Source organism: Populus alba, chromosome 1 (assembly GCF_005239225.2).
Source record: "Populus alba chromosome 1, ASM523922v2, whole genome shotgun sequence".
Taxonomy (NCBI): domain Eukaryota; kingdom Viridiplantae; phylum Streptophyta; class Magnoliopsida; order Malpighiales; family Salicaceae; genus Populus; species Populus alba.
In genome coordinates this window covers 26817696-26829987 of record NC_133284.1, presented here as the reverse complement: position 1 = coordinate 26829987, position 12292 = coordinate 26817696, and the positions used below count along the sequence as shown (strand labels likewise).

Genomic DNA, 12292 nt, shown 5'->3' with positions numbered 1-12292 from the left:
AAGTCCATAAAAAGCCCAAAAAAATATAGTTTTTGATTTTTAATATAAAATAACTGAACCGAAATCGATTAATTGGATTTTGGTTTTTGATATAAGATAACAGAACCAAACTAAAACTGGTCGATTGAACTGGTTTTGATTTTATTTTTTGTAGTTTATAAAATTTTAATTTGATTATTTTAATAGATAAAAATCAAACCGAGCAAAAAATAATCATTTCTGTTACAAAGTTAAGCAGCTAGCCTAAGGCCATAAGATTTATAAAATTGAAGTACTAAATTAACAAAATGTCGTATAATCAAGGGATTTGTATTTGTTACAAGCCTCATTAAAACTTTTTTATATTTAAGGTTGATTCTAGTTTTGGAACCAAATTGAAAGAAGTTGGGTAAATTGAAACTAACACTTGAAATAAGGAGTCAACGTCGAATTTTCACGCAGCAAGGTCGCGGTTACAGAAAACAAGACAGGCAAGTCTCTCCTCGCTTCATAAAGTCCCTGCTGACCTCCATAGAATCTGTAGTTCTTCATACAGATTGCGTATCTGGGGTTTTTTTTTTTTTTTTTTTTTACTTTTCCTTTTTAATATCTTTTTGTTTGATTTGCATCTTTTTCTGATTTGAATTTTGGTTATCTTCTCTGTGTATTATTCCTGAAACTGCAAACAATTTGACGTTCTATAATTGATTTGATGTACTGGGCTGATGGCAGATGTTGATAATTTTATTGTCAGGATATGCAAAATGGGCATAAAGATTAGCTGAGTTAATTATAGATTTTGGAAACTCTTGCATCCCTAGAGATTATATTCTGATAAAATAATTTGTTCATTCTGCTGGTTTGTGCTGTTGATTCTTGTTTTGATAGTTAATCTGCTAAGTATTTGCCTGCGGCCAAGCTGGTTTTTCAATTTTTCCAATGGAAGGCAAGAAGGGAATAGATGGAGCAAAAGAGAAACCTGCTTCTACGAGTTTTTCTTTGCATTGGAGCCAGTGGCAACTGATCGATTCGATTCTTCCTACTGGTGGGTTTGCTCATTCGTTTGGTATTGAGGCAGCTATTCAAGCACGTGTGATTTTGAATCCAGAAGACTTCCAAACTTATGTAATTCATGTTTTGGAGAACACGGGAAGTTTGCTTCTTCCTTATGTGTACTCCGCAGCAATGTGTCCGGATTTGGATAATTGGCGGAAACTTGATAGAATGCTTGATGCTACTTTAACTAATGAAGTAAGTCGAAAGGCGTCTGTTTCACAAGGATCAGCGCTCATGAGAGTGGCTGCGGCCGTGTTTACAGAAATCCCATCTCTTAAAATTATGAGAGAGATGTCTCTTGGTTCTGGGATTGTTGCTTTTCACCATGCTCCTGTCTTTGGGATTGTTTGTGGGCTTCTAGGCATGGATAGTGAAACTTCTCAGAGAGCTTACATGTTTATCACAATGAGAGATGCCTTTTCAGCTGCAACAAGGCTGAATTTGGTGGGACCTCTTGGTGCTGCTGTATTGCAGCATCAGGTGTCTATTGCTGCAGAAACTATGCTAAAAAGGTGGATGAACCGTGAGGTTGAGGATGCATGTCAGACAGCTCCTTTGCTTGATACTTTACAGGGATGCCATGGCTATTTATTTTCAAGATTATTCTGCTCTTGATGTCCTATGTAAATGTACAATTCCCACACAAAATGAAATTCTGATTCGATTGTGCCTTCTCTTATGCTATGAGGCTTTAGCAATCCGTCAATGTCAGGAGGATAGGCAATGGTGGTTGAGTCTTTATAACAATGTGTAACTGCCAGGGTACAAACAAATTACTGCAGAATCATCTTGTGCTGCAAACATGCTCCTCCATGGTTAGTTTATTAATTACAAAACTGAGAAGAAGTTTCTGATACTAAAACATTTGAGAAACTGCCTTGCTGTTTTCAATACATTCCACTCCACCATGCAGCATATATTTTTAACGTGTAGAAAATTTAAAACTACCATACAGCTTTTGAGACTTACCTACTGAGTAGACAGAACATGCGTTCTTTAATTTATTTCTCAACCCTGCCTTGTGCTGAGGTTTGCTTTCTTCAATTACTATCTCCAGTTAGTGCGTCGAGGAAAAGAATACCTTTGGATAATTTTTCACTAGTACATTCATAATTCAATGATAAAGCTTGTTATTGTTCATATTAGGTGGTAATGTTGCTCGTGGGCATGGCTGAATTTTCGGATGTTAAAAAAAAGTTCTGCTATATATCTGATGTGTGTGTGTGTGTGAATGTTGTCGTTGATCTTTTAATTCTATCTTCCTCCTAATGAGCTTCTTTTCCTCTGTGAATGTGGATGGCATTGGCAGCACACTCATTTTCATATAAAGAATCGCAATCGACTGGTCACCTATTGTGAACTGGTGAAGAACAGTGTAGCTTTCTGGTGAGTGGTATCCATTGCTCAAATACCGCCTTGCTCCACGCTCCTTACAGGGAATCAGAGCACAGCCCGCAGTGCTTTCATTCTATACATGTGGACTGCCTTGCTGAGTCCAAATTTCATACAGTGTCCTAGTTAGTGCTTTCATGCTGTCTCTCAGGCTGCTGACCATGGAACTCGTTGATTTTGCAAGCTCCATTTTGGAAAAGCTTTATGCCCCAAGGCGGTGTTGATTGCTACTGTTATCAATCAAGTGAGTGCAACTATATATTCTTAAACCTCCAGATGTTTAACCTGACTGAAGAATTTGCAGACCATAACTATGATTGAAAAAGTGTTGTTTCATCTTCCATTTCCCTTCCCCACCCCTTCCGCACTTGCCTTCTATACTATAATAAAACAAATTTCAGGAGACAGATTGCTTGGCTCTGCAACCTGCTTGGAGTTTCATCTCCATTTACGGGTGACAACGGTGTCACTTTGAAATATTCGTGATTTGGGCAATGGTAAAATAAATAGTCCAACAGCTGCAACTCCAATGGATTCCCTGAAACCCTACACCAGTCAGATGGTGGGCGGCTCTCGGTGAAGCTGTTTGGCGGGCTGCGGTTGTGGATTTTGTGCTTGGCACTACTCTTTGAGCGAAGCCCTTCCTTCCTTTTCTTTCCATATTTTCTGTAGTATCATCATTTTTTGAGAAGACCATTTCCATTTTCTTGATTTTAGGCGCCAGTGCTTATTTATAAAGGTTGTTGATTTAGGAAATAGTCATGAACTAGTGCAAATTATGCATGAGAGTCCAACATAAAAAATAAAAGTTATTTGACTAATTAAATGAGTTTTTCTTTATAGCTGAGCAAAAAAACAAAAGCTATCACGAGTCTCTTGATATCAAAACTTTGGAGATCACTAGTGCATGTTCTTGCAACTTGTAGAGAACACCATCATCATCATCTGGCAAATAATTTCCAGAGCCTAACTTGTAATGTGCTGCTTGTATATCACGCCTATCATTTGTAACTTGCTTCCCCAAAAAAAAGTCATGTAATTTAGATTGCTTTTCCTTGAAAATCATGAAATTTGATGATGGAAGATTTTGAACCGTTGAATTGGTTATGGTCCTTGTGGAAATGGAATAAAATCAGCTTTTGTCCCAAACGCCTTTTGAAGTACAAAGAGAATGGTAAAAACCAACCAGAGGACTCGAAAGAGGCAGTTGAGACAAGTACTTGCCGCCCATGTCACCCTTTGCTTCCCTCGGTGCATAGCTTCCTTGTGGCCACAGCCCGAGGGTGCTAAGAATCCATTTAGCACTGTTTGAGTTTGTGTTGAATTATGCCTGACTTTTCCATGTTACTTGAGAGAGAGAGAGGAGAGAGAGAGAGAGAGAGGTGATTTTGGATTGAAAAAATAAAAAAATCATTTATTTAAAAAAATATTTTTAAAATGCAATAGTTTTTTAAATGCGTGTTTGGCAGTATAGTAGCGCTTGCTTTTCAAATAACTTTTCATGCCGAAATGCATGCCAATGATATTTTTTTTATTTTTTAAAAATTATTTTTGATATCAGCACATCAAAATGATTTAAAAAGTATAAACCGCACTTAATTTTAGCAAAAAAAAAAAAAAAATCAAAATTGATGTGAACGCGGTATGCACCACGTTCCCAAACGTGCTCTTAGCATGACTTGATTTTAATGTTAATTGAGAGAGAGAGAGAAAGAAACGTGATTGTGGATACACCTAATATATTTTTTTTAGAAAAAAAATAATTTAAATATTTTTCCAGTAATGTAGTAATAGTTATATTTTAATGTATTTTTTATTTGAAAATATACTAAAATAATTAATTTAAGGCACTAAAAATATAAAAATAAATCATTTTTTTTATTTTTTTTTAAATGCAATAATTTTTGAATAAAAAAAAAGTTGTGTTCAATGGAACAACATTTTATTTCAACAATATTCAATGGTTACCAATAAAAAAAAAAAAACGTGGGATTTGCTGGCTTATTTCAAGTTTGGAAAAATTCTGAGCAACTTGCTCATAGCTAGCTATCTGTTTAATGAGAGATTTTATCCCTTTTAACATTAATAATATTTATTTTTGTGAAAATCATGCTTCCATACTTATCAAAAATAGTAAAAGATGAAATCCTTCTTATCCCCCTCCCTCCCTCCCTCGATAATGTAGTTTAATTATTATTTTTTAAAATGGGAAGAAAAATGGAGTCCCATTTGTAATACCTCAATTTATTTATGTAACCTTAGGGCATGTTTCTACTATACTTGGAAGACTTGGGGCCATCAATGAGATGGAACGTTTATTAATATCAAAAGCTAGCAAAATTAATAAACTCATCATCATGATTGATGATTTTTGATAATTAATAGACGCAAGGATCAAGTGGGGCCATGATTAAATTCAAGTCCTCACCCTTTCATACCCTTATAAGACCTTATGAACAAAAATACAAGCTGTCTCTCTCCCTTGAGGAACATGGAAGTACACACCATGGAGAAAAGGGAAAGCTAAAAATTTTATTTTTTGTTTTTTGCTTTTAAAAAAAGAAGAAGAGGAGATATTTAGCTTTTTTGCTGTTGATATCTCCTTTTGAATCTCTCCTACATTTACTCATTTTTAGCCATCTAATATTTTTAATTAACTTGGGTTTCTTTTTCCTGCTAACATTTTTTTTTTTTTGGCTTTTAATGGCCCCTTTTTTTCTCTATTTTTAAACCCTTTTTTCCTACTCCGCTCAGCAAGCAAGAAAGAAGCAAAAACCCTCTTCTGTGCTCAGACTCTAGACTTGGTTTGGATGTGTGGTAGAGTTTTATGGTATGTATTTTGCTTTAATGGATCTGAGTATTGCGTGCTTCATATTTTGTTTTTTTCCTTACTGTTTTAATTGCTTGTTTCTGTAAGTATGCAGCTTTGAATTTCAGTGTGTTGAGCTTGATTGTGTTCGGTTCTTTTCAGCTATCATTTCTGTAAATGTAAAGAAAAACAACATGAAAGAAAAACTGTAAATCCATCACTTTGTTCCAGTTTCAGTACTTAGTCGAAATCTTTTGAGTTTTAATACTAGAAGGGCATTTATATTTTCAGTTTTTTTATGTGGGTTTTGTTTCTTCATTGTTTCATTCAAGTTTTTGGAGGTGGTTGTAAGTTGTGATGTTAGATTTAGTGGGATTATAGAGGGATTAGTTGATTTGATGAGTTTCTGATCTTGGAATTTGTCAACCTTCACCTGACTTCAACAATTTGTGCAGGTAAAAGTAATCTTTTAAGTTTACTCTCTCTTTTTTTTTAATCTGTTTGTGGTAATATAATGGATATCAATTAAATTATAGCAAAGAAAGGTAGGAAGTAGTCTGGACAACCGAGAGCATTGTGCTTTAATTGATTTTAATTTTCTATAAATTCGAATATAGAAATTTTCTATAAATTAAATATAGCAAAGTGTTGGTCAAATGCATTAGCCAAAGGGTTGGCCAAATGTATTAATTTTACGCGGGATTCGTGTAGAGAATCTTCACAAAGTTGTCGTATTAGTGTAGCAATAATATCTCATAGACTCAGTATTAAAAGCGTTTTGGTTTTGACTTTGTAATCTGTAAGGAGTTGCTTGGATCACTTGTATTGCTGGATTGCATGGATATGTAAATGTTTAGCGGTTCACATTATTGTTTGGACTTCACCTTTGGGTTTTGTCGTCTTCTTTGCGTCCATAAACAACAATTTATTCTCTTCTCTTTGATTCGCTCTTTATGTTACTTACCTTTTCTGATTTGAAATGAACTGTATTGAGCTTTATTTAAGCTGTCTTATTTCATTTATTCAGGCATATTCATGAGATGAGTAGCATGATGAAGGGGACCGAGGATAATAAGAGGTCCAAGGGTCATCAAGATTCACCTGCAGCTGATGAAGTTAATGGTGGGGGGATGGTGGGTGGGATTACTCCTTTGAAGAAAGGCCCATGGACCTCTGCAGAAGATGCTATTTTGATAGACTATGTCAAGAAGCATGGAGAAGGGAATTGGAATTCTGTCCAGAAGCACTCAGGGCTCTTCCGATGTGGGAAAAGCTGCCGTCTGCGATGGGCAAATCATCTACGACCAGATCTGAAGAAGGGTTCATTCACTCCAGAGGAAGAGAACCGCATCATTGAACTCCATGCTAATATGGGAAACAAATGGGCTCGAATGGCTGCAGAGGTTGGTAACCTTATTCCTGATTTAAAGGTTTTTCAAATAAATGTGTTATCACTTTGATCTTTTTAAATTATGTTGTGGGGATGGTATCAACCCGTCTAACTTTGTTCATGGAACACAGCAATGATCAGATGTTGGATTTTTTTAGATGTGCACTGTATAGAAAATCCACTAATCAAGTGGCATGGATATGGCAATGGTAGGAACAGATATACTTTACAAACATGCGTATATATACAAAGATTTGTTCAGTCAGACATAACACCTGCACACTTCTCACTAAATTCCCAATGAAATGTGCAGATAAATATTCAAGCGTTTATTTTGAATCTAGCTAATTGCATACATGATTTGATAGAAGACATTGTCTGTCTTTTCTTCCCCATGCGTGTTTGCATACATGTGCAGTGTGTGCGCATACACAATGTAGTATGGGAAGAAGAAATTGGGAGGAGAGGAGAAATAGGGAGCAGCGGAGAACAAAAGGTGTAGAATATCAGAAAATAACACTAGAGCTATGAAAACTTCATAGAAATTCTTCATTAATTATCAATTAAAAAAAGGCTCCTTCAAAAGAGTGATAACTTATGGTTTGTAGGCATCAATAAACCCTTCACAGTCCTTCAGAAAAATATGTAACATAAAAAAAGAAAAAATATTACTAATGTAAAATAACGGCTAGGAAATGGCAGAAAATTAATTCATCTAGTATGATAGGAAATAGAATTAAATACTGAAAAAAGAAACAAAATAAAAAAAAATCAAATTCTTAATTAATCTTCAATCATTCTGACGTTTCTGGAATGAGATAAGAATGTAAACCAGCTAAAACGAATAGGATAAATAAGCATAGTGTTTGAACACAATCTTATAGTCAGACATATACCTGCATTATCTTTTTGTTGTCTCAGATATCTTAGTTACAACATCAAAAGATTTCCTCTTTCCAGTTTAATGCATTTTTCATTAGGCTAAATGAGTCACTCTAATTAGTTTTGGAGATATCTGCAGAGTTTGTAGTTTGTCGAGAATCAACACCAAGTCCAAAAAAATTAGTGATAAAGAAATGGAAATCAACTTCACTGGTTTTATGTTTTTCCTGAGCGGCTTCCATTTGCAGAAATATTGCTGGTTTTTCACCTTATATATTAATCTTAAAAATCATGTTTCCATCTTAGGGTTTCATATTTTGTATTTAAAAGTAACTATTGTTTCAAAAAAAAAAAAAAAACTTGGGAAGAGGTATTCGAGAAGCTGTTTGTGGAGTACATGTTCTGTGAGGCTTAGCATAAGTTTCAAAAGAACCAAACCTCTATGTACGCTCCACATCATATTATATACATGGAAGTTTCCTGCTACATGATTAACTACAATATGGTCTTCTTGTATATATGTTAAAGTGCTTATCCATTTGCTTCAACTAACTTCATCTTTTACGACATTATTATTAATTTTTTTTTTTGAAACATGTATAACAGAACCTTGTTTTTCTTTCTGCCTTCATAATTACCCCCAGGCTCAGTTTGGTTTTTGAAAAAAAACTTCATCTTTTATATGTTATGACGGAACCTGCATATTTGTTTTTCTCTCTCAGTTTTTGTGAAGTAACTGTGTCCACACAGAATTACAATTTGGTAATTGAATATATTCTGGAGCTTTTGTTTCTTATAATACTGGCCACGCACAAGACATTGTATTGTAGGCTGGTAGCATATTTCATAATATGTTAAGCAAATTCCTATACATGACAGCATTTAGGCAACCATGGGAGACATGAAACAAACTTGTTCCTGGATATTGTTTTTAATACAAACCAACATAACCTCAAGTTCCCAGCTTTGTTTTCTGTATCATGCTTCCATTTTTTTGTGTTTATGATTTCCTTCCCCTTGCAGTTGCCTGGAAGGACAGATAACGAGATAAAGAACTACTGGAATACAAGAACAAAGAGACTGCAACGTGCTGGCTTACCACTTTACCCCCCTGAAGTTTGTCTGCGAGCGTATAAGATGAATAAAGATGGTCAAAATTTGGGCAAATTGCAAACAGGGGACGCACATGATCCTGATATGATGCTGACTGACCATTTTAAGATTCCGGAAGTGGAATTCAAAACTCTGGCACTCAATCAAGGTGTCCTGCCTTATTCAATGGGTCTTTTTGATGCTTCTGCAAGCAGCATGCTGAAACAAGGTGTAGGTTCATCCTATGGTCAGGGCCTTGTGTTCCCAACAATTCATCCTGCCAAACGCTTTAGAGAGTCACAGACCATATTCACTGGTCTCGATGGTAGTGTCAGTGGTGGAATACCAGAGTTCGATCAATTGACAGATTATCATCGCGGAAAGATTACAGGGGACTTTGGGTTTTCTTCCCCATATGGTTTTGATTTGAGCAACTATGACCAGTCATCATGCGGTGTTCTTCCTGGCAGTCATGCCATATTAAATGGCAATTCTTCTTCTTCGTCTTCTTCTGAGCCCATATATAGGGCAACGAAGTTAGAGCTCCCTTCACTCCAATATTCAGAAACTCAACAAGATAGCTGGGGAACAGCTGCTTCCCCACTGCCTTCACTTGAGTCTGTTGATACTTTTATTCAGTCCCCTCCAACCAAGGAGGCAAAGTCAGATGGTCAGTCGCCAAGAAGTAGTGGTCTCTTGGAGGCAGTACTCTATGAATCACGAACTCTGAAACACTACCAAAAATGTCCAGGCCACCAAACTTCAGATGCTTTTGTCCCAATTGGTTGTGGAGTGCATAGTTCACCTTTGAATGCCTGCGCAGCAGAGTGGGAACTACATGCTGATCTTAACTCTCCCTCAGGTCATTCTGCTTCCTCATTGTTTAGCGAGTGCACCCCGATCAGTGGAAGCTCCTCGGATGAACAAGGTGAGAATATTTAAGATTACATGAACTTGTTGGGAATCCCAGTTTTACTAATGAACTTGTGATTCTTGTAGCATATAATGTCAAGCCCGAACCAATCGAGCAGGTTTTTTTGCCATATGTTGAAGCGAGAGAAGTTCTCAATCAGACAGACTGTAACAGGCCAGATGCTTTGCTCGGCTCGACCTGGTTCAGCAATAAATACCATAATGACCAATTTTTTCAGACTGATGATGTAGCGGCCCTTCTTGGTGGAGATCAACCGTGAACATTGAGCACTAGCAGGTGCTCCCTGAGTTGTAACTGCAACTGGGGAAAGGATAATGGCCTTGATGGCTTTGACATCATTGAAATTTGATACTCCAGTAACCTTTATGATCCTTTTGTTATCTTTCCTCAAAGGCTCCCTAAGATTTTGTGACGTTCTTGGTGCCTCTGGATAATTACCTTCTGTGGTGCTCATCTTAGGTGACTAGACATGAAACAATATCCTGCCAATGCCATTGCAATGTTATTCATTCAAGTGTGGGTTTTGTTGTTGCTGCTGCTGCTGCTGTTGTTCGAAATGACTACTTTTTCTTTGCTCTCCTGTGCTATTTAGTATTGGTAATTGTTTTTTTTTTTTTTAAGTATTTTTTAATTTAAAATATATTAAAAAAATACCCGTACAACAAACCCATAAAAAATATTTTAAATTTTTTTTTAAATATAAAAACTATCGAAATATCAAAGAAGACGAAATCTTAAACGATAAACTTCTCTTCGTCATAAAACTCCTGCACTTCTCTCAGTATGCAGGTGTTATGACGAAAACGAAGCCAAGAGAGGCCAACTATTTTCTCTGGTTGCAATTGGCCAAATAAACACTTCGTCATGTCCCCACTAAACAGTTACTCTGCCTCGTGCTTTTATGTGAGTTAAAACACTATATCAAAATAGAAAAATAAAACATCTAAAACTTAAAGATTATAGAGGCTAATAGTATGTGCTTGTGTATAAAGATTATTATCAATATAATTAAATATATCAAGTGTATTTATAATAATAAAAAATATCGCTTTTAGATCAAGTAAATTTAATTGATAAAAGTTAAACAAGTTCTTTAAAGATAGGGAATATAATAAAATTATTTCTCAATAATAATAATAAAGAAAAAAAAACAGAATAAACTTAAACTAAGATATTGGAAATCAAGTTTATCTATAGAGTTTATTAATATAGATAGAATGTAATATTTTGAACGCAGTGGGCTAGATTTTTTCTTAACATTAAAAAGATTATAAAAATATTAGGAAGTAAATATTTCATATATGTTGCCCAAAACACTTTTCAAATACTTAATTGTTGACATATTGGATGGAATATTTTTCTAAAAAAACATTAAGATGTCGGATTGACTCAAGTTAATCATGATTAGTTTGTGAAACCTGTGATATAGGATAAGAGATAGTGATAGAGCCATGGAACCCATAACAAAACAAATTAAAAAATTCAATTATAATGAACCAAATATTGAAGGCTAAAAAAGAATTAAAAAAAAAGGATAAAAAAAGTGAATATAGTAAACCTATATAGGTGGCCGGCATAATAGTATGGGCTGGGGCAATTTTTTCTGGACACAAGAAGAAAAATGTTAAGGTGACACTAGGATAATATTCCAAAATAATATGAAAGAAGAAAAATATAAGTTTGGTTAATTTGGTAGTGAAAAAAGACAGCCCTAGTTTAACAGCATGAAAAACAAAGAAAATCCGAGTGAATATCCTAAATTTAAGTTACTATTTCAAAATCACAACCTGTAAAACACTACCAGAAAATTGATAAATATAAACAGAAATACTGAGAGAATAGTTTAGTTGATAAATTTTCGACGAATTTTACCGACGAAAATATTCCTTTAGTATTTACCGAGGGAATTACAATGGGGAAAAAATAATTAAAACAAAGAAAAAAAATGATGATGTGCCATTTTTACCGACAGAAATTCGTCGGTAAATTTATTGGTAAACTATGAACACTATTCATCATGTCAATTATAAAGGGAATCACCAACGAAAAATTCCATTAGTATTTTCCAGAGAACTTTGAAATTGTTCACTTCTCAATTATATTGTTAATTAATGTTCTTTATAGACAAAATCACCCACGGATTGAAAAGTTATCGGTGTTATTTGGCGGTTTTTTGAAAAAAATTTGATAAAATTAAATATTACAAACGGAATCACTGATGGATTGAAAAGTTGTCGGTGATATTTGACGGTTTCTAAAATTTTTTTATTGAATTGAAAATTTAAATTAAATATTACAGGCGGAATCACCGACGGAATGATTAAAAATATTAATATTTAATTATATATCGATAAAATACAAAAGCCTGGAATCCTTAATTTCACAACAGATGAGGCTCCTTTCTTCTTCTTCTTCTTTCCTATATGTAAAAATCATCAATATCCATTTCTTTCTCTTCTCTTCTCTCCTCACCTCAGCTCCTTCTCTTCTCCTCCATGCTTAGGTATGTACTCATCTCCTTTCTTCTTTTTTCTTCTTAGTTTTTTTTTTTAATTAATATACCTTTATGAATTTTTATTTTTTTTCTTTTCTTATCTTCACTTGCAACCACATTAAGGTAAGATTTTTCTTCTTCTTTTTTTGTGTTTTTTTTTTTTCACTATATTTGTTTTTTAATTTTTTAATTTTTTTTGTTCATAATAATTGTATGAATATTGTTGTAGGATTTCTTTTTTCATATGATTTTCTTGTTCTTTTT

The 12292-nt window shown here is 34.5% G+C and overlaps 2 protein-coding genes across 2 annotated transcripts; both read left to right on the top strand.

Annotated features, from left to right (window-relative positions):
• The first annotated feature begins 333 nt into the window (after nucleotides 1–333).
• Nucleotides 334–1712, top strand: LOC118045350 (urease accessory protein F). Its single transcript, XM_035053955.2, has 2 exons — nucleotides 334–470; nucleotides 868–1712. The coding sequence occupies exon 2, from the start codon at nucleotides 919–921 to the stop codon at nucleotides 1648–1650; it is 732 nt and encodes a 243-aa protein (XP_034909846.1). The 5' UTR covers nucleotides 334–470; nucleotides 868–918; the 3' UTR covers nucleotides 1651–1712.
• Nucleotides 1713–4886: 3174 nt separating this feature from the next.
• On the top strand, nucleotides 4887–10111 carry LOC118045349 (transcription factor GAMYB). Its single transcript, XM_035053953.2, has 4 exons — nucleotides 4887–5257; nucleotides 6264–6639; nucleotides 8532–9528; nucleotides 9600–10111. The coding sequence occupies exons 1-4, from the start codon at nucleotides 5238–5240 to the stop codon at nucleotides 9791–9793; spliced, it is 1587 nt and encodes a 528-aa protein (XP_034909844.1). The 5' UTR covers nucleotides 4887–5237; the 3' UTR covers nucleotides 9794–10111.
• Nucleotides 10112–12292: the final 2181 nt, after the last annotated feature.

Bases quoted from the DNA above. Each gene is read 5' to 3' on its own strand.
- LOC118045350 (XM_035053955.2), top strand. From the start codon at position 919: ATGGAAGGCAAGAAGGGAATAGATGGAGCAAAAGAGAAACCTGCTTCT.
- LOC118045349 (XM_035053953.2), top strand. From the start codon at position 5,238: ATGTGTGGTAGAGTTTTATG. The intron at 5,258-6,263 runs GTATGTATTTTG...TCATTTATTCAG, and splicing joins ATGTGTGGTAGAGTTTTATG to GCATATTCATGAGATGAGTA. The intron at 6,640-8,531 runs GTTGGTAACCTT...TTCCCCTTGCAG, and splicing joins GGGCTCGAATGGCTGCAGAG to TTGCCTGGAAGGACAGATAA.